This window comes from Ictidomys tridecemlineatus, chromosome 6 (assembly GCF_052094955.1).
Source record: "Ictidomys tridecemlineatus isolate mIctTri1 chromosome 6, mIctTri1.hap1, whole genome shotgun sequence".
Classification (NCBI taxonomy): domain Eukaryota; kingdom Metazoa; phylum Chordata; class Mammalia; order Rodentia; family Sciuridae; genus Ictidomys; species Ictidomys tridecemlineatus.
The window spans coordinates 38,320,418-38,346,709 of NC_135482.1; the positions used below are offsets into that span (position 1 = coordinate 38,320,418).

At 33.7% G+C, this 26,292-nt stretch overlaps 1 protein-coding gene across 8 annotated transcripts in view; it reads right to left on the minus strand.

Moving 5' to 3' along the window:
* The window catches only part of Nav3 (neuron navigator 3), a 781,792-nt gene that overhangs the window by 20,228 nt on the left and 735,272 nt on the right, over positions 1–26,292 (minus strand). For 6 of the 8 annotated variants that reach the window (XM_040280283.2, XM_040280282.2, XM_040280278.2 and 3 more), the window contains 10 exons: positions 21,233–21,344; positions 15,079–15,200; positions 14,216–14,236; positions 13,354–13,526; positions 11,637–11,790; positions 10,208–10,382; positions 6,538–6,635; positions 3,973–4,068; positions 3,530–3,698; positions 1,814–2,049 (listed from right to left, as the gene is read on the minus strand). In XM_040280283.2, the coding sequence (XP_040136217.2) occupies positions 1,814–2,049; positions 3,530–3,698; positions 3,973–4,068; positions 6,538–6,635; positions 10,208–10,382; positions 11,637–11,790; positions 13,354–13,526; positions 14,216–14,236; positions 15,079–15,200; positions 21,233–21,344 (1,356 nt within the window). The remainder of the gene's footprint in view (positions 1–1,813; positions 2,050–3,529; positions 3,699–3,972; positions 4,069–6,537; positions 6,636–10,207; positions 10,383–11,636; positions 11,791–13,353; positions 13,527–14,215; positions 14,237–15,078; positions 15,201–21,232; positions 21,345–26,292) is intronic. The other 2 variants (XM_040280279.2, XM_078053108.1) reach the window with 1 other exon arrangement.

Below are 26,292 nucleotides of genomic sequence, written 5' to 3' on the forward strand. Positions count from 1 at the left end.
TAACTTGTATTCTCTAACCAGTGTTTTTGTTTTGCTTTGTTGTTTATTTATTTATTTTTCATTGAGGAATTTGTGAAGAGTTTTGGCATATCAACACTGAGAAAAACCAAACAGAACACTGAGGATACCTAAGAGACTTCAATCATTTCATCTTTTTTTTTTTTTTTTGCCAGAAAGAAAAAAAAATGTGTTGAAAGGCTTTTCTGTCAAGATACAAGGAAACAAAATAGCAGGAAGCATTAAACATGTTGGCTGAAGCAACCAACCAATTGTGCTCTTCCTACTTTAGCTAAGAGAAGAGTCAAGTATCCCATCTCTAGAGTTATGCTTCTATTGAGTTGAAACAACAATGAGTGGTTCAGCCACAATTTGAATAGTGCTGAGGTCCAAGGTAATATTCAGAATCTACAGGCTGTGTTGATTTAACTTTTAAGACATCCCATTGTATTTTATGTACATCATTGCTACTCTTGAAGAATATACACAAAACAATTTTTAACAAGGGAGAGTCTATGTTTTGTGTGCATGAACATGTGTGGTATATATTTGTGCAAGAAATCTGAATTGGAATCCAAAGGCTATGATGAAATAATTAATAGTTGCAGGTAAGCCTCATACTGTGCTTGCCACTTGTGCGGTTCTGTATCTATCTCCATCACACACATACACACACACACTCACACACTCACGTAGTCCTTACTACAACCCTACTATTTCCTCCATTTTGCAGATAAAAAAAAACAAAGTGAAGGAACAAGGAAATTCAGTAATGGCCTTAAGTCCTACAAGTGGCCTGTGTTCATGACTTAAACACTAAGCTATATATCTGGTTATTTCATGAATCCAACAGGTTTGTGAGTCATATTTATTTCTAAAATCTGCAGACCTGAGCTTTCTGAGAGACTAGGTCAGTTTAGATCATCAAAGCAGGTTATTTTTCAAAAAAGTAATAAAACTCAGAGTCTTTGAGTTTCTCTCAAGATATTGCTTATAACAGTTACGATTCCCAAGAGAATTGATTCAAACTCTAATAAATAAAACTAGTAAAGTTAACAAGTATGAAGAACACGTTAGCCTTTCACTATTTATTTATTTATTTATTTATCTGTTTATCTTTCTTTATTTCAGTATTCTTTGTTTTTACTTAGCATGCAGTAAAAGTACTGGCAATACTGTAGAGCTCCTCACATCTACATAATGGTCTAGAGTGTTCAGGCTGATGAGTGTGGCATCTCAGACCTCAGGTGATAGGGAGAATGGACCACTGCTTATTTTCCTAAGGTTCTCAAATACAGTTCCTTCAAGAATCTGACATAAGCAAACTGCTGCTCTCCCAGATTTTCTGCCTAACATATTCTACTTATCCCCAAATCCTCATTGCTGAAATACCCCATTTAATTCCAATTTATCAACTGATACTCAGAACAAGTATTGCCTTTTTGTAAAACTCTGATTCTTCCAAGTAGAGTTATTTCTCCCTCTTGCTTCCATAGCACTGTACACAAACCTCTTTTCTACTATAACATTTCCTAAATGGATGTCTAAAAAATTTCAGGCAATAAGGGCTCTGCCATTTCATTCTGCACAATCCCAAGGCCTTGTGGAGTTCCTGATAACCGAATGTTATCGAAAATAGCAGTTTTGTTCAAGTTTATAAAGCAAAGCTTGTTCATCCACAAGATTATAGCTTTACTCAAAGAAATGGATATTTTTTTTCATGTACAATATGGAAGTCTCACACAAATGTAAAAGTTGATTGTTTAAGACATTTGCAGATAAAGAACAGCTGTTCTCTTTGGATTCTGTGACTTACCTTACTTGACTTGTGATCCACATTAAAAGTGGCAATTGCATCCTCTGCTTTTTTCCTTCCAGATTTGGTTATTACATATTCAGCAAGTTTGTTTGCTAAATAGGTCTTTCCAGTACCACTGGGTCCTGAGAGTATAATTCTGTGATGCTCCATCAACAAGTTAAAGTACCTTTGGGTAATTGGTTTAGGAATCAGTGTATCAAAAACAAAACTGTCCAAACTGTTTTCTTCTACCCCTGAAGGAAGAAACAAAGAGAGTAATAACACGGTTTACTGTTTTATATTTAAAAAAATATGGTGCAGATCATCGGTAGAGATTTGTTAGCCATAGCAATGCAGTTCTTGCAAAATAATTATCTAGATATTTCTATCCCACAAACATATGTGGCCAATTTGAGACCGAAAGTGTATCAGTGAGAAGGCAGAGTGAATAGCCGAATGAAAACAAGCTGTTTCTTTTTGTTCAGGCTTCCCTCCACTGACTACTTCATGTTTTCCATTCATGTCTCCAGAGAGAAATGGAAGCATTAAAACTTTTCTCATAAAATCTTCCTTCCCTTTGAAAGCAATTAGTCTCATTAAGAATAAATGGGAAGTACACACACACACACACACACACACACACACACACGTGTGTGTGTGTGTGTGCGTGTGTGCGCGTGTTCTTTGTTTTTCTCACTCTTTCGCTCTTCTCTTTATTACCTTCTATCTCTCATCCCAGCTGTACAAACACTTGAACAATTGAAGAATACAAATTGTAATGTTAGGCAAAGAATTAGGAAGGGCAACAACAGTATCTCCTTTTACTAACCCAATTACCTTAATCATAAAATCAAATATTGATATATTCCTCTATTAACCTACAGTTTATAGAGATGCATTCTGATTCTTGAACATATACAAACAAAGAATTGTGGAGACAAGTATACATAATTAGTCACATCATCCAAAGCAAAGAAAGCAGAATTTCTCATTACTGATTCTTAACTTGCATTCATTCCTTCTCTCTCTGTTTGTCTGTCTTTTTTCCTTCATATCAGGGACTGAAACCAGGGGCACTTCACCACTAAACTACATTCTTAGCCCTTTTTATTTATGATTTTGAGACAGGGTCTCACTAAGTTACTTAGGGCCTCTCTAAATTGCTGAAGCTGGCTTTAAACTTGTGATCCTCCTGACTCAGCCTCTGGAGTCTCTGGGATTATAAGATTGTGCTACTCACCAGACTTTTACTTGCATTCTATACCCCCAGTGTATAATTATTGAGTACACACGTTTATAAGTTTAAAATATGGAAATGAATATATTGCTTTGGAACACACAATACTTTTTTTTCCAGTTTTCCTCTGGTAAAAAAATGATAATGGAGAAAATCTAGAATTTTGAAATTCCTTAAATTACATTTCTTTTTTTGCAAGTTAGTGAATTTTCAGAATTGTATTCTTCTAAGTGTTACATCCCAGAACTCAAAAAAAAAAAAAAAACCCAAACCCCACAAAAACAAAAAACAAAAATCCTGTAGTCTTTAGTGATTTTAGTAAGGTTTTCATATTTAAAAAATCAACATGGACACTTTATACTGAAACTATTCAAGTGTTATCGTAATTTGCAAACATAAAAACTTGAAGGAAGCCAAAAAAAAAAAAAAAAGAAGAGAAGGATATTGGTAAAAAAAACCAAAAAAGTTACAACTGTACTTTTCACTTTCATGATTACCTTTCAGGTTCACAGTGATGATGTTGTTATCACCAACAAGGTACCCACACGGCAGCAGTTCAGGCACTTCGAGGTTCTGGGATCTAATTAAGTCTCCTATACAGTAACTGGCAATGCAGTCAGAGCTCAGACCAAGGCTGGAGGATGTATCGATTCGAAGTACATATTCCTAAAATGGTACACATGGAAAAAGTCAGTCCAAACAGTTTTGACAAATCTGAAACAAATACAAAACAGGGATATAAAGCTAGTTGTCAGGAATTTTAGATATGGGTAATGTAAGAACTGTTAATATTAAACAGCAGAAATGGAGAGGTTTTCTGTATTTCAAATGGAGGAGGAAAAAAAAGCAGATGTGTCTATGCTATCTATGAAAGTGAAGTAAAGCAGGTGAAAAGGAACCCAGAAGAACATTTAACATCAGGCTTTCTCGTATAACTCACCTTAAAGAGACGTCTAATTACACCATCTAAGACATCCCATTTGGTTTTTCCACTAACACCAATGGATCCTATCAAATATGCCTGAGATTTCTGATCCTAAGAACAAAACAGAGTAAGATAAACTTCAACTATGCATCTTATTACTATATATTTCCTACTAAAACTTATTGATGTAGTTGGTGATTGACACAAAAGTATTTATTAAATCTGCGAGTTCTATAGTAACAAATATACATGGAGGGTTATACAAAAACAAAATATGAACCTAGCAAATTAACCAGCCAAACAAATAAAATAACAGCAGTAGCAACAATAACAGGAAAGAAGACATTTGATGAAGTGTTAAGTCAAAGAAAATGATTTGTGATGTGTTCAGTAGAAAGGAAAGGGGAGGTGAATCAGAGAGAATGGCCTTGCAATTTAACACAGTTGGTACAATCCTACAAGAAAAAGCTTTTGGGGAAGAAAAGGGTGAAAGAGACAGCAAAGTACTACATCATATGAATCTTTGAACTTTCTCTTACTATTCTGTGATCTTATCTTTGATAAGTTCAATGCTTGGTTTTTTTCATTTTTTAATTTTATTACCATTCAATTTAGATGTAAGAAATGATGTTCATAAGAGTTTGATATTTGCATATTTATAAAACATGTCCAACTGTCAATTTATCAGAAAATTCAGTATTTCCAAGAAACTGCCAGAAAAAAACTTTTATAATGCACATAATGGTTCAAAATGTGTGTGTGTGTGTGTGTGTGTGTGTGTGTGTGTGTGTGTATTGTAGAATGAGGTTTTGAGGACTTTCTAGAAATATTAGAAATGTAAACAACTCAGGATTTGTGGTTTGACTGGAGTCTCTTTAATACTGACTGTGAAAGCAATTACAATATCAGTAAACATAGTTAGTTAATATATTACAAATCCTGTTTCTAGTCACCAATTAGGTGGCCATTCAAGGTTGGTAGAATAATCACTGAGTCAAGGGTTAGAAGACATGGATTCTATAATGCACAACATCTCCCACCTACTTAAGAAATATGGCTTTAGGTAAATCATTTAGCTGACTCAAGGCCTCAGTTTCTTCATCTATAATATTTAACCCTACATGTGTAAATCATGATGAGCATTATTGAGATATAACCTCAATTAAAAGCCAGTATATTCTTTAGAAAATAGTGGAGAAATCCACAACTGACTAGTACTGTTACAGAATGAATGCTCGTGTTCACTCCCAATTCACATGGGGAAGTCTGGGAGGTAATGACTAGGTTTGGATTTTATCATGAGGGTGAGACCTTCATGATCAGATTAATGGCCTTGGAGGGCATCTCTCACCTTCCCTCCCATTGACACTGACATAAGGTCATATGAGAACAGATGGAGAAGCTGACCATCTGGAACCCAAGGAGAGAGCCCTCACCAGGAACCAAATGGGCCAGAATCCTGATCCTGCATATGCCATCCTCTAAAACTGTGAGAAAATACATTTTTTATTTTTAAACCTCCTCTTCTATGGTATTTTGCCATGGCAATTGTACCACACTAAGATGACTACTTTCTTAGATGCTTTATTTAAAGAAATGTTTAAAAGACATGGTCCTTCAGAATTATTTCAAAAAGAAAAATTTATTTGCCAATGTTGCTAATGCTGTCAGAATGAGTGCTTATACAATGCTTTGTAACAGCTGCTTTTAAATTAGAGTTACTTTAGATTTCACTGAGACTGTTAAACATAAAGATCCACTTGGGAAGAGTAGGCACAAACCTGCAGTTCAAGCATGAAGTTTATGGCACTGGATCCTTGGAACATTTGCTCAACATGAAAATTTACAAGTGCTATATCTCACTTTTCAGACTCAAGTCCTTATATTGTTTAAAATTCTAAAGTATTGTTGTTTGATGGGGAAAAAGTAGGATATTTACAAATTTGTATTATTGGCTACTCAACTAAAAGTTCAACTTGAAGACTGTTTAGTTTTGAGAAAGAGATAAAATTAAGGAATATTTGAATCTAAAAGTTAAAATACTTGCCTGATCAGTTAGGATTTTGCTCAAAAATGACGCAGACTAATAGCATCAATGGAATTTATCCTGCTAAATACTACTGAATATATAGACTACTGATTCAGTAGAATGTCTTTCGGATGTCCCCAATATTCGTTCATCTTACAGTGTTCTCTTTGTAGAAAGGTCATATTGACAGCACTCTAGTGACATGTAACTACATATCATAAACACTACCTATAATGTATAAGTGACACTCAAAGAGTATGGTAAACAAGTTGTTTATGTCAAGGAAATAAATTTTTTATAAGTTTTAGTAGTGAAGGGTGTTGACAATCAATACTGTTTTCAAGAGTGAAAATGTGATACCTATGAGACACATTTATACTTTTATGGTGATGTCTCTACCTTTTATGCTTATATAATCTATTAAGGTAATACCAAGGCAAACATCTTCAATAGGATATTTATTAGAACAAATACTCAAATGTAAAATAAATTTAACTTATAGGAATTCTCACCCTCTAGTTATAATAAAGAATTTAAAGTTAAAGAAATACCTTTGCTCGACCATAGCCCTTGCTTATGGAGACTATAATTTTCACACTGCGGCCATCTTTGTGTCCAGTTGCATCTCCAGCATCATCTAGCAAAATATCTACCAGATTTCAAGAGAAAAACACACATTAAAAAAGTAATATTAGCTCAGATTTATTTACTGTTTTGCTTTCTCCATTTTTATTCTGTTCGGTGCAACTGCTTCCCATTTTGGCCAAACTGGTCTGAAAAACCTCCATTTACAAGAAGATGAATTACATGGTTGGGCTCATGTTTCAATCTAAGAACTTATATCTTTTTCCAAAGCTCTTTATCCAAGTGTTGGATCATTTCCTTTGGATGAAGAAGTAGCCCCCACCCTTTTTTCTATTACACACAGGTTTGAGTAATACCTAAGTAATAGTCACCATTATAACCGTAACAAACTGAAAAGCAATCCAATCTTTCTATCCAAACTAAAATATTCAAGTTCAATACTCATATAATTTGCGAATGCAAAGGTGCTGAGATTGACTGTCAAGTGAAATAATTTTCAGGCCTATATTCAGTTGTATTACTGCTTGTCTTTTATCTACCATTATTAGGTACTACTATTGAATTTTAACCATGACCTTATACTTCCCTACATACGTATATTAATTATTGATTTCCTGGATACTTGGATTAATAGTTTCAAAACCAATATGATGTTTCTAGTAATCATCTATAAGTTACAGAAACATGATAAAGCTGATCAACCTTTAAAGCATCAGTTTTTAAATGTGATTAAAGATTAATTTTCAAGATCTTTTGTTCCAGTGACACAACCAGGTACAATATATTTGGAAAATTATCATGAAAAACTATCCCAAAGATATGTTTTCTTTCAATAATGATGCTATTATTGAGACATGCTTAATTCGAAGATAGTGTCCTATGAGTACAGGAAACTTGGTTACCTGCTAAAGAGCACATGTGCCTGGTAACAAGCTGACTCAACTGCTCTGCCTATAATTTTATAGAGATGATGGCTGTGATTACAACATCCTAGAAACAATTAAATAAGATGGATCCTGAAAATGGAATGGCTCCTATTATATTAGTAATTAAGCATAGTTAATTTTGCAGAGGAAGGAGTCAAAAAATGGTATGAGGACATTCTGTTGAAAAACAACATCTCAGAGCTGGAGGCATATGAAAATTTCCACTAGAAATTTTTGATTCATCAACAACAATCTCCTGTACTGCAATTTAACTATTTTCATAGATTAATATCCTTATAGTCTTTAATTTTTCATATATCTTACTCAGAAATAAAAGTCTCTGGAAGAATTATTTCTTGTTCCTTTCTAGAACAGGATAACCATAGACTAAAACAATCTATGATATATCTCAAAGTCATTGGAAGAGTATAAAATTCCTACACATAGAAATGATTAATGTTTGATGAGATGAAAATGCTTATTACCTGACTTGGTTATTACACATTGTATACCTGTATTCAATTACCATAATGTATCCCATACATATGTATGAATATTGCCCCCCCCCAAAAAAATCTCTCCCTTAAGTGTTAATTTTCTTGTTTCTAATTTCAGAAAATTAGAGTAATTTTCCATTGGCTGTTCATACATAAACTTCTTATAATTCGTGTCCAAACTACTTCATTAGTACTATGCTCAACTACTTACAAATACTCAACAAATACCTATTAAGCCTACAAGATATCAGAAAGTATGCTGGGCATTGAGAATAAATACCAAAGTGAGAAGGAAAATGAATTCCTTGCTCTTCTGGAGTATACATTCTCAAGTAGGTAGTTTCAGAATTTTTTTTTTTTTTTTTTACAGAGGAAGAAAATTTAATTTCTTAGGCAACATTGAAAAATTGTACTGTGCAGGAAATCAACAGGTCAGTGAAGCAGAAACTGAAGGGAGGAAGCTCTATAGGCAATCCTGGAAGGGTTCCTTGAGCAGGTGATGTCTGAGGTAAAACCAGAAGGTGAGAAGGGCTGGGCAGGTGAAGATGAAGAGGTTTGGTCAATGAGAATAAATGAAAAAGCCTTGTGTAAGAGCAAGTGTAGGAAGTGATGTTGAAGTAGGTTGTAATCCTTGGCAAGGGGTTTAACCCGATTGCTGATCCACATATCTGCTCAAGTTTGACTTGGAACAGGTCTCACTCCTCATAACAGTAGGGTAGATTTACCATTAAATGAGTGACTGTGCTTGACTTCTGTATATGTGGCTACAGCTATCTGAAGCAAAATTAACACCATAGTTAAAAGTTCAGGCACTGGATTCATCCAGATTGAATTCACATATTAGTTCTTCCACTTCTTAGTTACATGGTCTTGAAAAACAAAACAAAACTGCTGTGTCACTTTCCTAAGTATTGGTCGTTTGATCTGTAAAATGGGCTTAAATAGTATCTAGTTTGCAGGGTTATTGAGCATATGAGATAACACTTTTAAAGCATTTTATCATGTTTAGTAAGTTTTTCTCTTTTGTTATTTGTTTCCTTTGTGTTTATTCTAAATCCTATTGAAGGTACATCTGGGTCTTCCCTGCTCTCAGTATATTTATAGGACAATCAGCTAAGAAAATGTTTCTGATAAAACAGCAAAACAGCAAACTTATAGTAAATGAGACCTATATATTTTGCTTGTTTTTTTGGTGGGGGGAGTAAGTTATGATTCCAAATGTTTATAAACATTCCAACTTGCCTTTTAGATATAAATGACCTAAGTGTATAATGTGAGGACAGCCATAATAGAACTTTCAAAATTTTTACTTTTTGAAGAGATGTAATTTACAAAAAAAAAAAAAATGTAATCAAAATCAGCATGCTGTATCATTTTTTAAATCTTCATGTTTCTGCTTCTCCTACTCCTCTTTACTTCTTCTCCTTCCATATTTCAATGTGATTTAAGGCAAGGAGCAAAGTGTCTCAGTTCTAACTGGCATATAAAATTACCCAGGAACATGAGCACTATTGGTTTTCAGGCGTCATCTGGTGGTTGTACTTTGTAATCACCCCAGATCCTCAAGTAAACATTTCTTAAACTAAATCTTATATCCTAAAATGATTCAATGTCATAGGAGCAGTTATACTTCATAATTGAACAGTTCATCAGATATTAGGATGAAATTATGTCATATGATTCCATTTGCAATCAAATCAAAACTGTACCCTTGTTCCATCATTAGGACTGTTGAATCCAGTATGTTCTTACAGTTTGTTGAAAATTTAATAGAACTGCAGACTGGATGATGTAGCAGCATTATGTTCTCTCTAGGCAACATCATTCAGGATCATCTAGTCTAATTTAGGAACTGACTCTGTACCCTGAAAATTCTACTAAGTTGCATTGAGTTATTATTATTATATTCATGAGTACTAATGATCATCACTGAAAATACTTATTATTTCTTCATCTTATTCATCATAATCATGGAGGAAGCACTTCCCAAGCAAAAATGATATTTTAAAAAATGGTATGAAATTTGTGTCTCTAAGATTTCCTGTTTCACATGTTATGTGCTTTTAAAACCACAAGTAGAATGAATTTGTAAGATAAAAATGGGATCATTTCCAATAATTAATGTTAACATTTTCAGGAGAGGGTACTGTTCTCAAAATTCCAGGCTTGTCCCCACCCTGCGCTGGGCTGGATGGGCATGTGCACTAGCTCACCTGAGGTAACGGATTCTGTGATGTTCAGGTTGTTGAGAGACAGCCCGAGGGACTGCCTTGAAGAGGAAGAGGAGGTGCTGCTAGAGGACTCAGAAGGTGGCCGTGCAGGCTTTGCACAGTTACCAGTCTCAGCCTTCAACCGGTCGTTCTCAGCCTTCAGTATCTCAATTTCATTCTATTATTAAGATGGAAAATGTGAAAAATTTGAGCTAGTTTGATGAGAATGTAGCACCAAGGCTTGTATTCGATTTCTCTGTTAAAGCATGTGGTGATGCTTTCGATAAGCAAACAAATTATGAAAAGAGGATTTCCTTTTAAACAAGGGGTTAACCTTTGTCTCTCACATATATATGCATTTCTATATTCACAAGTGTAGACACCATTATTATAATAATTATTATGTGCTGGGAATTAAACTGAGGGCCTGAAGCATGATAGGAAAGCAGTCTACTCTGAGGTACACTCCAACCCTATTTTTTAAAAAATATCCAAATTTGAGTAGTTTTTATTTTTTGGACTTGACCTAATTTCTCATTTGAATTAAGAATAACATAAATCTTAATTCAATAGATCCTAACACTTTTCATATTAAAAGTGATATTAAAATCTCTTAGGCAAATAATGCCATTTTTAATTCTGCAAATTCATGAAGAGTAGGAAAACAGGACAAAACAAAAATAATATATAAATTGATATAAAATTACTTCATAATTCTAGTTAACAAATGAAAAAGGTTTTGTTTTCTCAAGATGGGGCACTAAGCTCATAAAGACCTTCTTATGGATATATACAGTGGCAGATGAGTCTGCAAGAGCATGAGCTTTTCTTATTTCCGTCATCTGTGGTACGAAGTGCTTACTGGTTTACAGTAATAAAATAGAAACTTAGTCTGAACACAGACTGATTTTGAATTTAGCTTTTAGATGCTTCCAAAAATATGAAAGCTTTACTTTTACAGATGGCATTCTAAGTCACTTTAACTTGAATATTCAGAAATCTTGTGTGGAATTTGTGTAGTTTCCTCATTGTTTTTGTTTTTCAATAGAAAAGAGGCGAAGGTACTTGAAAGCCAGATTTCAAAAGAACACTTTTAGAAAGCCAACATAAAGGTAACTCATGGAAAAATAAAGAACCCCAAACTACAGTAGTTTCTTTAACACTTAGCGCTTGGCCCTAATCCAATCACTGGTAAAAAGCATTTCGAATGGCCCCTGAATTCAACTGGCCAGTTTGCTCTCCCCCATCCAACCCTGGATTTGACAAAATTCTCTATTCAGTATTAAGAACTGAGTTGCGAGACTGAATAAACAGAGGACATGTCCACAGTGGGATTTAAAAAAATTGAATCTGTTGCATAATAACTGAGAGAAGAGGAAAGGCAGCATTGTTATCTCTCCATTTTGTTCCCTGAAGGTGCTTCAGCACAGACCTGCATCCGGTTCATGGCTTCCCGGATCTGATCAAGATGATGAGCAGAGCTGAGGGCCTCCAACCGAATATCTGTTAATTTTAATTCCTTTTCTCTGAGCTCACTCTTCAGCTGCAGAATTATCTCTGCCTCAGCCTCTGTGCATTCACAGATCCTGAAGAAAGAAACAAACACAAAATCGGGTGCTCTGGGAAGCAAGAGGATTAGGGAAAACAATGCCTCTTTTAAAGGCTGAACTGCCACAATACCCAGCAGGTACAGAAATTATTTGTTGAGAAAACCTAGAGAAAAGGAGAAATAGTTTTATTAACCATAACGAATTTATAGGTTCAAACTGAAAGCAGTTCTTTTTCTTTTAATCTTTTTTTCTTATTTTTGAAATTTAAAAACAATATAATATACAGAATATAAAGTGATCCTCAAAATTCTTGGTTGCTGATATCTCTATATTCTGTCCACAAAATCAGGGTAGAAGAGTCATAATATTACTATATTTCATTCTATATTTTTCATTCTATATTTTTATGGACTTAAATCTCCATTGGCAACATGTGAAATATTCCTTTTTAAGAGTCAAGCCTCAAAATGTAAACTTCTCCTTTTGCAGAATTGTACAAACAATAACCATATTTGCCTCAACATCATTTTCCAGTTGCAATGAAAATCCAATGTAAATATTATAGAAAATAATTTAGAAAGATTAGTTTTGGACTTTTAAATAATGGATGAGTGTTGTATAATCTTCCTGTTAGGCCCAGCTGATTCAGGAGATCATAGTTAATGAAAGAAATGTCAGACCTCAGCCTATGCAAGAGGCTAGCTTGGGGCTACTGGAAGGTCATATAATGCTATATCCTTAATTTTTTTTTGGATTGCATTATTAAAATAAATCTGCCAAAAAAATTTGCTTTATATTAACTAATGCATTCTCCATTTAAAATTTGAACACTAGATTGTTAATCACAAAATGGCAAGATGCTATCTTCCTTCCCATATAAATAATGAAATTATGTAGCCAAAGCACAGTGGCCTTGTTCTACATGACAGTTCTATAATAGTCATTGTCATGAGCATACAATAAAATCTGATTTAAACAGTATATGAAACAAAGAGAATCATTTCATCAAAAAGTATTTCTATCTTTTAAATGTTATGTTCCTTCTTGTGGTATCTAAAAGTGGGCTACTAAAGAAATGTCTTGTTCGATTATTTAATAGAATCAAAGAACACTGGAATGTAAGTTGGTTTTAGAAAACCAAAATTTTAATACAAAAACAAGGAGAAGGTATTTGTGGTTGTAATGCATGCAATTTTAGAAAACACACAAAAGCAAATATTGCTAGGTTAGAAACTGGATTTTTGCAGTTTTCATGCATCACACCATTTTACCGGGATCTATGCTTGTAGATCACAGGGCCATTTTGTCGTTTCTTTGGTGGCCAGATAAGAGGTGACCTGCATGTACGCACAGTTAGACAGATACATGAGTAAATGCAAATGAAAACAAGTGAGGATGACTGAAAAAAGTAGAGAATGAGATCACAAAAACAAAAACAAATGCTGTCTACCTTTCTCAGTAAGATTTGAAAATGACGGGTATAGATATGGTGCTGTAGTTGCAAAAGTACAACTGATTGCATTTAGAACATAAACATGGACTTGGCCTGAAGATGTGTTTTAAAAAGTGGGTCAGCATTCTGCAAAGGCAGTGACTTACGCTGAGGTAGATTGAGAGGGCTTCATGGATGCTGAACTGCAGTCACCAGCACTATGGGGCAACTTGGGAGATGCCGGGAGAGATGAATCAGTAAGTTCTTCAATGTCTGAATGTGAAGATGGGGGCTTGGTGGACTTTTTCTTTCCAAAGGCTTGTTTGAAAGAACTTCTCAGCTGAAAGAAGGACAGAAATTACCTCTCCTGTCTGTTTGTACCTGGAGGGATTTTGCTTTGGGGCGTTAGTTTGCAGGTGCCACCTAGCCACTGCCTGGGGTCAGTATATATAAGCAGAGTATTAACAGTTGCAGCACAGTATCTCTAAAAAAAAAAAAAAAAAAGATACTGCATGTTGTTTTTTCCTTTTATTCTTGTATTAATCCAGCACAGCGCAAACATGGAAGGCTTTTAAATAGTGCAAGGTCAAGGGCATGGCTGTCAGAGCACTCATTTAAAACTAAGTACCTTGAAGGGATCTCCATTCCCAATGCTTCTCTCTTCAAGGCAATTTGTTTTAAATGGCCACTTTAGCGCTACAATCAAGTCATATCCTGCTGACAGTACAAACTTAAAAAGCAAAATGAAATCAAATTCACCTAACACTTCATTAATTGTGATTTTCTATTCAAATTTTCAATTCCCAGACTATTCAAAACCAGAATTGGTATCCCCTACAGCTCTATTCAGAAAGTGGTTTTACTTTTCTTTAAAATTTGAGATTAAAATGAAAAGACACAAAGAAAAGACATACAAGGTAATCTGTTTTTAAAAGGTATAAAAGCCTACTGCCAAAATGAATAGCATTCATGCCAAGGTAGGGTTTTTTGTATAGATGCATGCCAAATTGTCCATGGTTTTATATTCACCTCACTTCCTCTAGAGTTCACCTTGCAGAAACATGAAAGAGTGTGGAATTACAAATCAAGGGAATGAAGGCTGATCAGTATTTTAAAATATTACCTGCATAAACATTTTTTTAAAACAAAAAAGATTTTTTCATTATTTACAGAAAGCATTCCTGTAATATCTTTTGATAGTTTTGTGTTGGATTTCATCTAGTACTGTATTTATTTAAAATGTACCTTTGTCTTGGTGGTTTAAAACAAAAATACCAAAATTTTCACTTAATTGTTTTCAAACATTTTGCAGTGACCACATCTTCCCCTCAGATTTTTAGTGGTTGCTTAATATTATCATAAATTATAATATCTCTAGCAAATTTAAGGTCCAGTCCTGTTAAAGTTCATTTCTGCATTTCCAGTATGTTCTACTGATAACAACAACAAAAAACAACACACACGCTAATGCAATTGGTTTCTTATGGGGTAAAATCTTATTCACCCTGTAGTCCCTGTTGATTCCAGGGGTGTGTGTGGTGTTAGCTTTCAATGTCTGTTCTTTCCTATTATTAACTCCAATTTTCCTTTTCCTCCACCATTACCATCATTACCATCACCATCACCACCATCACTACCATTACCACCATCATCTTTATCATCTTCTTCCTCTTTACCCTGACAATAAAACCCTGCTCTTAGTTCTAACTCCAGAATATATGCTCTTCAGCACGATGCCAGCCTAATCTCGGTGATTAGTGCAACGTTTGAGGTGCCAGAGGTACTTGAATGGGACTCTGTCAATTGCTGCAGACTTTTAAAGCTCCAGAGAAAAAAGCCTAAGTCCTTATATCAGAATAAGCTATTTAATTAGATGGGTGATGAGGGCTTACCCAGTTTTTCTTTTTCTTTTTCTTGGAGTCAGCATCATTACCACTGCCAATGCTGGAATGGCTTGTGGCACTGTTGATACTGGAAACACTTTCAGAGGAATGCTGTCTTCTGATGCGGAGATCTAGCAACAGAGAGTATCACATTTGCTCATAAAAGTTGCAGTCTGAACAAAGTAAGTCTTCGAGGCTTTCTGAGAGTTTGTTCTCCAACAAAGATCAACAGGCTTTGTACAGATCATTTTATTGCAGTTTTGGTCTTACAAGTTTAATAAAGTACAACCTTATTTGCTTTAATTAACTGAGTTATCTACATTAAGATTCATCAGGAATCTCATATGAGTCTGTAACACTGATGCTTTAATGAATTCTGAATTTTGTCCAAAATTGAAATGCCATGCTAGTGATTTCTACTGAATACCCGGATCAAACAGAAGTTCCAAAATGATTTATTCCAAATGATTATTTCCATGGAGTAAATGGAAACTCATAATAGGATGAGATTAATTCTTTTTAATATTTGTGCTTTGAATAAAGTTACTAAAGCCAAATATACTGACTTTCCATTTCATTGAATCATGCCATGTTGGAGCCAAAACAAACCTAGGAAGTCAAATAAGCACATCATCTAGCAGATGAGGAAATTAAAGTGCAAAGGAGTTGACTTGACCAAGGTCAAAGAAGCAATGAAGAGAAGATCCTCCAGAGAGAGTCTAGATAGGCAGTTTGTAGATTAAACAGAGAACATATGTCATATGGTGCTATTCTTCCAACATACGCCCAGTCCCTGTCTGTGACAAAATAGTAAGACTAATAATGATGCTTAGTATGCCCTGCATACTTAATTTTACTCTTGAAGTAAACCAATGAAATGATTTTATCTATTATATATAATTCATACATGGTAATATAGCTTAAAAACAGTGGCACGAATCTCAGAGCTAGGCTGAGTCTAATATCTATTGTGCTACCTGCCATGTAATATGGTTGGGCTAAACTTCCCCAAAGCATGCAGCACTTCTCTGGTTATACAAGATATTTTAAAGAGAGTAGCATTTGATATTTTATAACTTTAAAAAATTTTCTACTTATTCTATATAAGATTTATTTTGTAAATATCAAAATTAAAAGAAACTAAAATTTTATTTACTTACAGTAAACTGATATTAAGTGCTAGTGAGTTACCAAGAGAATTTATAAGGTCAAATTTACTTTTAAGACATCCCTATTAACATACTTAATTGGCATCAATGCAGATTAGCCAAGTAAAAAAACTTAAGTGGAACATGTAATATGTGAAAAATTACCATATAACTTTTAAAATTTTTCTTATAAAAATAGTATAAAATCAAGCCTGTCCAGTTGACCAATTTTCTGATGAGTAAAAATGATCCATGGCAATATAACCAATTACTTTAAGAATATATAATAGGACTGTGGATATAGCTCAGTTGGTAGAGTGTTTTCCTTGCATACACAAGGCCATGGGTTCAATCCGTAGCACCACAGAAAAATAAGAATATATTATAAATGAGTGTACATGTGGGTATGTGATTTACATATATATATGTATATATATATATATATACACACACACACATATATATCAGCAGTAAATAACTTAATTTCCCTATTAAAATAGTTACGCTGACAAATTTTGTGGGAGGAGAAAACTGAAGTATTTTTCAAAATCCCCAGAGTCATAAAAACACTGATTCTCATAATTTAACAAAAAAATTACCTATTTTAAAATCTAAAGGTATGTACACTATTTATTTATGTATACTGTTTTGATTCAATAATAAAGGAACCTAGTATCTGTTAATCAATATGACAGTCATATGAATAAATCACAGAAACTTATGTGTAGGTATTTATTCATGTTTTAAATTTCTGCTGCAGTTGGCTATTAGCTTTTCTGAATAAGGTACAGCATTTATTAACTTTTCTCGAATAACTTTCACAAAGAAAACAGACATGTTGGAGATTTCTAGAGTTTTTATCATACCTGGAATTAATAAACTATACTTGATTTCACTAATTTCAAAGTTTTAAAAATATGGGTAATGCATTTTATTTTTCTCTAAAAAATTTCCTTTTAGTGCTTGTAAGAATTTGATTCAGTGTATAGGGCATCGTAGAGCCTTAACCAATGAATATAGATAATCCAAACACATGGAGACGCCTGCTTTAAAAGTATCATTTTCAGTTACACGTTTGTTCCTTCATTAATTTTCACTTCTCACCCTCTGCCCCACCACTGCCACTGTTCAAGCTACCCACATCACTTACCTGCTCTACAGCAAGAATAGCTAGCCAATTTTCTCACCTTCAAACCATTCTATACACATTCATCACCACTGCCTTACTTAACACTGTCTCCTGTAAAATGTGGCCACTGTGGGAAGGTCCTTCCTGACTATGCAACCTCTAATAGGTTTCCTTGTACCCTCTTTTACTGTGGTAATCTGTTCTTGTCCACCTTAGAATGGTTTTGGATGAACCAGCTATACCAATGATCATACATGATCATTTATTTTCTGCTCTTCCACTAAACTGAAAATTCAGGGCAGACAAAGACCATGTTTATTTTTGGTTTTACTGTCTATGTCCAGGGCCTTGTGTAATCCATTAATATATTGTTGTTGTTAAATGAGTTTATTCTAATTGTTGATTCAATGAAAATCTGTTTGCTTACAATTATTTCTAAAATATATTTATCCCTAATAGTAATTTAATGTATGTTTATATTTTGTCTAATTTTACATGGTACTTTCTTTTCTTCAGTACTGGTAATCAAACCCAGGACTGCACTCATGTTAGGCAAGCACTCTACCACTGACTTATACTCCCAGCCCTATTTGGTACTTCTTAAAGAAAAAGTACTTCATGTTTACACAGAGGTAGTGACTTAAAGAACAGTATATTTGGAAAAATTAAAGTAAAATTTCCCATGTTTTCAACTGTCAGCCTTAAAATAATTATATTTGTTACAGTTGTTTTATATATGAAATATGTATATATATATAACATATGTAACATTGATATATGTGGTAAAATATATATTTACCTTTCATTGAAAGGAAATGTGGGCCACTTGGGTACAGAGTCACTCATTTTTAATCTTTGTATTCAAGAACCAAAATTCTCAAATGCACAGCAGACATTTAAATGTTTGTAAATAAATAAATATTATTTTATTATAGACTTCTTATTTGTCAGACTGTTAATAAATGTGATGTATAAATATAGATGAAAAGGTAAATTAATAAATTTTATGCAATTTTGTATACTTTGATCATCTATAAAAGTGTTGCCTTACTCCAAATAGTTATGATAAGATTATATGCTAAAATTTTACATAAAATTTTTTTAAAGGTCACAAAAACTGAGTTTCAATATGATTTCACAGACATATAAACTATGCAATCCACTGAACCCATAGAAAGATACATAACTAATCCAACTGACTTTTATTCATATAATATTAACGGTTAATGTAATACACATAATGTTAGAGTCACTGAATTTAATGTTGTTTTAATATTTCAGAAACACAGTCTACATGTCTAACATACTGTCAACTCTTCATAACTAGTTATTTCCTTAATTTTAAAAATGTAGGCAATTATTTTTTCATATTTTTGACCACTTAGACATGATATTATTTTGTTCCTCTTAATCACTATCCCTCCCACATTTCTGAGCGAAGGAATTCCAATTTTTTAATTCCAGTAGATATACTAAGCTACCTGTTGCCTAAGATAAAAGGAATCCTTCCAGAAAGTTTCACTTCAGTGACTTGTGCTGTATTAAAGAAGGGATTAAGCCTTTTTAAATCCCTTCTGGACCTATTTACGACATGAAGACTTAGAACATAAGCTGCTTTATTATAGCTCTAAGATAAGCTTTAAATACGCAGTAATTTTCCATGCAGCATATAAATCAACTCCCCCACATGGAAAATTGCTAAATTCTTAACAGAAGTAGCCCATAGAAATCCAGTTTGTCTTTCAACTTAAGTAGACCTCATTTTACATAACTGTTTTCCTAAAATTTAAATTCAACTATATATTCTTAATGATGTTATTCTTTTCTATGAAATTTGAATAAGCCCCTTTAATGTGCAAGGCAACGCTATAGGCACTGGGATGAAGAAACAAACCCTCCTACATAAATCAGGACACACAGACCTCAAAGGCACCAGAGTATAATGCAAATTTTAATAAGGGAAGTACAGCTATTCCCAGAAACATATCACAGGAGACCTCATCCAGTTTAGGGGGACAAAGAGGCATATTTAAGCCAATTCCTGCAGTTTTCCAAAAGTTTTTATTCTGAACAAACAGGGCAGAATGTTCCAAGTGGAGTAAACAGACTGTTTAAAGAACTTATGAAGAATGGAAAGAAATTCAGGAAAGCTGAAATACGGAATACACAGTGTAATGAAAGAGCAAGAAATAAAGTCAAGGACAACATCTGGCATATAATTAGCAATCACTAAATATTTGTTGAATATAAAGTTGGTGAAGGGAGATTATCTCATGTCAAGGAGCTTGTTTTTCATCCCAAAGGCAAGGGGGTGTCTGCAGATGCCTGCTTTTAGATGATTGCTCTGACTTTAGTTGAAGTATGGTATAAAATGGGGTAAGGTTAAGAGAAGAAAGGCTATGTAGGACTCGGTGGTGCCAGATCAGGGAAGAGTCAAAGGATAATGACAGCAGGATCAGGGAAAAGTAAACAAATCTATCAATACTTAAAGGGTAGAATCAGAAGAACCTGATGATTCATTGAGTCAAGAGAGATGGAGTTATGAGTGACATCTAGATGAAAGAAGGGTGATACCATCTACTGAAGCAAAGAACACTGGAGGAGAAGGAGGGCTAAGAGGGAAGTTCAAGTTTGGAGATGTCAAGTTTAAGGTGCCAAAAAAATACTCAAAGATACCCAAGGGGAGTTCTTTCTTGGCAACTAAATAAGATACAGCTCTATCTCCAGAGACGAGCCTGGCCTAGAGATACAGAGACAGTCAGCGGCACATAAATGATAATGATAGCTAGAGCACTAGGTGAGTTTATATAATTTTGGAGAGGATGTTCAGAATCATTTTGGAAGATAGTTTAGAATATCAATAATTAACAAATGTATATAATGAAGTAAACACACAGAAAAGGAAGAAAACTTTGAAAGAAATTTCAAAGGATAAGAAGGAAAACCAATAATGTAGGATGTCTTTGATATGAGAAAAAAAATGAATGTGTCCACCAGAAGGAATTAGACATCAGTACCAAATGTGGTTTCCATGATGAGTACAATAAGAATTTTAGCTATTTCCCTGGATTAAGTGCTATGTTTGTCATTGTTGACCCTGGAGAAAAAAGCTTTGATGGAGTAGTAGGGATAGAATTTACGATCCTGTGGGCTGAAAGGTGATTGGTGATTGTAGACTTTGAAAGGTTCCCAAATTAGTTTTACTATAACTTATCTGGAAATAGGAAGAAAGATAATAAGAACTGAGGATTTAGGAAAGAATTTTTTAGCGGGAAGAGAGACTATTTAATGCTCTTGAAAAGAGAATATGAATAAATTGAACCTATATAAAGAAAAAATGATATGACAATAATGAGCATTTCTTTAGAGGTGAACCAAAGGGTAGAGATGATGGAAAAATAAATATTTTCATTATTTAAAACTGTAGAAACATGGTCATAATAAAATGCAAGCTGATTTCTAGTCTGTTTTCTTATTATTTTAAAATTATTTACAGAACATTGTTCCACCCAGGAGAAGTTGCTCCAAATGCCTGAGACTTGGTATTAACATATTGATTGCTTCATTTTTATTTTCAGATCCGGATTATCATACTCATTTCTAGGATTGTTTTGCTTGAAGTCAATATGCACATCACCTCTGCCTCCCGGATCAAATGGAGAGACTATATGTAGGACTATAGAAGTCAATTCATTAAGGTCAATTTAAAAATTATTTGACAGAGGAAGCTACTGTTCTCAAAGTCTGCAATTCTGGAATTCTGATCCCATTAATTTCTCCTTACTCATTAGAAAAGGCAGTGCCACTGAGTAAATACAACTCCATTCTATAAATAAAACAGATATCTATTATATAAGATGAAAAATGATACCATTTCTGAATATACCTTTTGGAGGGTGGTCTGGGCCATTTAGGGCCCCCTGAATGGCCGCCTGGGCAGCAGAATTCTGGGCCTTCAGCATTTCAATGGTCTCCCTTAGTTCTATAAGTTCAGACTCCTGTGAAATAAACAAGAGTTTAGAAGCTTTAATATTTAGAGACAAAAATGAAAGCCCTTGTTCATAGTATATCATCAAATGGGTTTGGTTTTATATAGTACCAGACTCTTGAGAGATTTGGATACTTGGCTAAATTTGTCAAGTTGTATCTAACAACTTCTTTCTTAGTTAAATTAAAGGCGAATCAAATTTTTTTCTTATTGTCCTATAGAAGTGATTTAAATAGTCAATTCTTTCAAAGGGTGGCATGTAGAGCTGACCAGTGCAAAGCAAAACAAGGTATCATATCACTCATTTTAGTTATCAAACAGTCATATTACCCATGATTATATTAGATATTTAGATAGCAGAATAACAGTACTGCATTATATTGCACTTACTGTCAAGTAGAAATATGCAGTGATATCAAATAAGTGACTACAGAGTCTGCCTGAAGTATTTTGCACTTTGGCAATTATTTCTTTGAATCTAAGTGTAAAATCTGGAACTCATTCCTAACTCACTCCTGTTAAATATCACCTTATTAAATTCTGCTGATATATTCAGATCATCCTAGATTCTGACACTTTTCATCCAATAAAATTGCCAATATGGGGACTCAGCCTCACGAAGCCAGAGCAACATAGGAATTAAAACAGTGACTGGAGAGATATAAAATACATACCCCTTAACTAATAAATCACCAAAAAATCAGTGTAAAATCAAATTTTTACAGTAAATGTATTTTAAATGTATTCTTACTGAATTTAGAATAATTTTGTTGTGTCTCAATGCAAATTACTATAACTTTTGTCTTTCACAGTTATTTAAATGAATTATTTTAACAGAAATGACTTATAATGAGTGAGATAGGATAGCCAGAGGGTGTGTGTGTGTGTGGGGGGGGTACATGATAAAAGAAAGAAACCAAGCTCTTTCAGCAGAGACATTTACACTAGATTCTTAATAGTAAGGGGTATCCTTCTTGCCAGAGGCACAATCCCCAAAACTATCCTTATATCCTTGTCAGCATCTTGGAGAATTTCTTGATAATTCATTTGTCATCCATCGTTTCCTCAAGCATCTTTAGAAAAAAGCTAAAGAATAAGGCTTGGGTTGTTAACTCCATGACAGTTCATGCACCCTCAACTGTCTCCCAGAATACAGAAAAAAAGGTCAGGGTTTTCATTGCAGAAAATTGCTTCATACATGAGAATACCCAGTAACTATGCTAACTTTAGATTCTTAAAAACAGTGTTAATTGAGATGATATACAAGTTTGGAACACACACTTGATAACTTATGTATCTATTTTCTTTGGCTATCTGATCTTAATACAGAATAATTATATTTTAAATAACAAGCAGATACTCTTAACTTTAAAGGCTTATAAAACAAAGGACCTCATAAGAAATCAATAATAATATGCCGGATTTATAGGTGTGTCTTCAAATACATGAGTGTAACAAATCCAAGTACATTTCTTTATCATAAAAGTAAAACTATCTGTGGAAAAGTTCTAACCCAATTCATCTTAATATCCCAGTCTCTCCAACTTCTATAATTTAGGTCCTTGCCCAAGTAGCGATAGATAACTTTATCAAAACTTACTATATTTTTCCACTTAAAATAAATCCCCCAAGAGATGAAAAATTTCCTGGAAATTGATTCTGCTTCCACTAGAAATTTATTCAAAAGAATGCCTATAGTACATAATTAATAAATCACATAATCTAAAACCAATTTTATAAAATAAACACTAGGATACAAGTTACATTTTATTTGAATCCAGATTTTTATCCTTCAATTTAAAATCAATAATATTGGTACTGTAGAATAACAATCTGTTAAAATATTTGGCTATATCTTTAAAAGAGAAAAGTGAAAATGAGGTCTAAAAACTGAGCTTAACTTTCATCTAGTTGATTTATTTCAGTGTTAAAACTTTAATCTTTCTAGAGAAATCTCTTTTAGAGACTGTTTTTAAAATTATTAAAAGTGGAGAAAATTGTTCAGGGATTTTTTTAAAGAATATTGTGTTCAGTATGCCATAGAAGAATGATCCCATTCTAAAATTAAGGTTCTTTTAAAAACCACAAATATTAACAGGTTAGCTATTACTTAATGTGGCTCAGTAAACCCAAAGGAAGAATAACTAGGTAAGAAATGTATTTACTATATGTAACCTGGGAAAATAATGTCTGTAAAAAATTGGTTCAGGTGAACTTAAAATACCTGCAATGTGTCCCATTGTCTTTAATTTGAAAGAAAACTGAATTTTAGGCTGATTGAGGTAACCTGTTCCAACTTGCACTAGTTATTGCCACAAATCTACAAAAACCTTCCTTCTTCCTTATTTCCTAATGAGGTCTAGTCTCACTTTTGTCATTCAAGCTATATCCATCTTTTTCTAGGCATTTTCATATGATTTTTTTCCCCTTTGCTTTAAATATCTTCCTGTCCCTTAGAGGCCATAGCAAAATGTCTTCCTATATTGCGAAACTTCTGTTTTCATATCAGAAAATAAATAAATAAGGAAGGAAGGAAGGAAGGAAAGGAAGGAAGGAAGAAAGAAAGAAAGAAAGAAAGAAAGAAAGAAAGAAAGAAGGAAAGAAAGAAAGAAGGAAAGAAAGAAAGAAAGAAAAGAAATTCCCTTTTTTAAGCTATGCCACTGAATGCACTAGGTTTATTTAGGTGTTGAAGAACGTATCTTTTCACCTGATTTATGATCTCAGTAAATGTTGGGATGGTTTTCTTGAAATGTTCTGGGATATGATCAACAGATATATTTTACCTTCAAGGAATAATTGAAAACTTTGACTTCACTTAATTTATCTTTATATATGAAGGTACTTGTCACCTATGGAGATCAATGAAGCTAGTTTTGCCTTTTTCTCTTTCCCAATAATAGTATTATAGAGATCAACAGAAAGCATTTTAAATAAAAACTTGACTCTGATGTAGAGACTGTTTTCAATTCTTCATTTTTCTGCTTCATAACTATAGTTGTTCACATTTATTTTTAAAGCTATGCTTTATAAGATTTCTATAATGTATAGAAATTGCAATGCTGTATCTAGACATAATTATCCTTTTTAAAATTTTTGTCCATGGTGGAGAGTCTGGATAAAGACTGATTAGAAATGAGTTCCAGAAATAGCTGACTAAAAAAACAATTAGATTATTTAAAATATTTCCCTATAATCTCTCTATTTTAAAATTGGCCAGTTCAACATGCTTGTTTTGAGAATCATTAATTAAGCCTTCCCCCCAAAATCCTGAGAAATGTATACACTATCGAGATATGAATTTATAGTTTGCTTCTCTAATTCAGTGTTTTCCAGTTTCCTACTCTCATTAATAGATAGCAAAAGGAAGACTGTGGCTAGGATAACTATTCTTGGGAATTAGGTGATGAAATCCTATTTTGTTGATACTTCCTCCTCCTTCTGATAAACCATTTGAGATAATGATGATCTAACACCACCCACTGCCTATATAAGATACCAGTTTTCTGTGGAAGTTTCTTGTATCTAAGAGTCCAGATGGAGTCAATATAGATGCAGTTTTGTACATGTCTCTGAGGCTAAACAAGTTGAGACGATTGCAAAATGCTTCATAATAAAATAATCAAATATCGAGATATAATACCAACCTTGCTTGGTGTTCTTTACAACCTCATCTCCTAACTGTATCTCATCTCTTTCCAAATTTCTCACTGTCAAAGCTCTTACTGAGATCTCAGAAGCTTGGCAACAAATCTCATCAAGCAACTTAACCTTCTAGGCACTAAATCTGTCTCACACTATCCAGCTGTAGCTTCTTTGAACACATTCTCTTTCTCTTCCTCATCTTTGTATTTGCCTTGAAATCTTGCTAATGTTGCAATTTAAATAATTTGGCTATGACTACTGTATATAGATTCAAATAAATGACGTTCACCAAAACTCAACACCATTAGCAATTTAAAAATTATGGATTAGCATTATATTATGTTCCAAATAATATTGTCTGATCCTAGGTATGTATTTTTAAGAACACTTCTAGAATGCAAATATCAACATAGAATGAGAAGAGTTAATGTAAACACTAAAATCAACTAAATTTTTAGCTTCCACATTATCTTTTTCAAAGATCTGGCTTTTAATGTCCTCATTTTCAAGGTTTACATTAAGGTTCAGCTACTTACTCCACACTCCCCCCACAAAAAAAAAAAACCAGTTTCAAAGAGGTAAGAATAAGGAAGCTCTGAGATTTATGGTTAGCATAAGGGCCAATATCTGAGTTCCATCACTCTTAGGGGAAGATATTCCTCTATTTTGCTCTGACCTTTGAGTGGGAATAACCTAGTTCACTTTAATCTATATTCTAATAACCCCAGTATGATAGCTATAGGGCGCTAATTAGAATGCCTTCCTAATTTTAAATATTATATATTTAGTAAATTTGAATGCAAAAATTTAGCAGAAGTTCTGTAGAAATTCCACTTGTCAAAAAACATTTGCAGAATCCTTGCCAATTTAATGATATGTATCACAGCCTTTCCCAACTGGCATTCTGTGAGGAAAGTACAACCTGCAAAATGCTCTGAGTGATGTCTCCCAGTAATTTTTCTTCTTGCTGCTAATGTCAGGCTGTTCCTTTCTCTGAAACACATTCCTACATTTCCCCGGAGCTAATCTTCATCCTGCCAATGGCAAGGAGCTCCCAGTGCCATCTCCACTCTACAGGCATCATGCAGATGCACAAGTTCCCTTTGAGAATGTTCATGGCATTACACTCTAATATTTTTAATGGGATGATAATTTTCTGCCTTTTGAGTTATTCATACATGTCTTTTCTTTCTTACAAGGCTATAAGTATATAAAAGCAGTATTTTGGCACACCAATTTGGCCAGAGAATCTGTGTTCTCTGGCATGTGGAAACAGAAAATAGTTAGGATGTTATTCAAAGGAATGATTTTGAAAT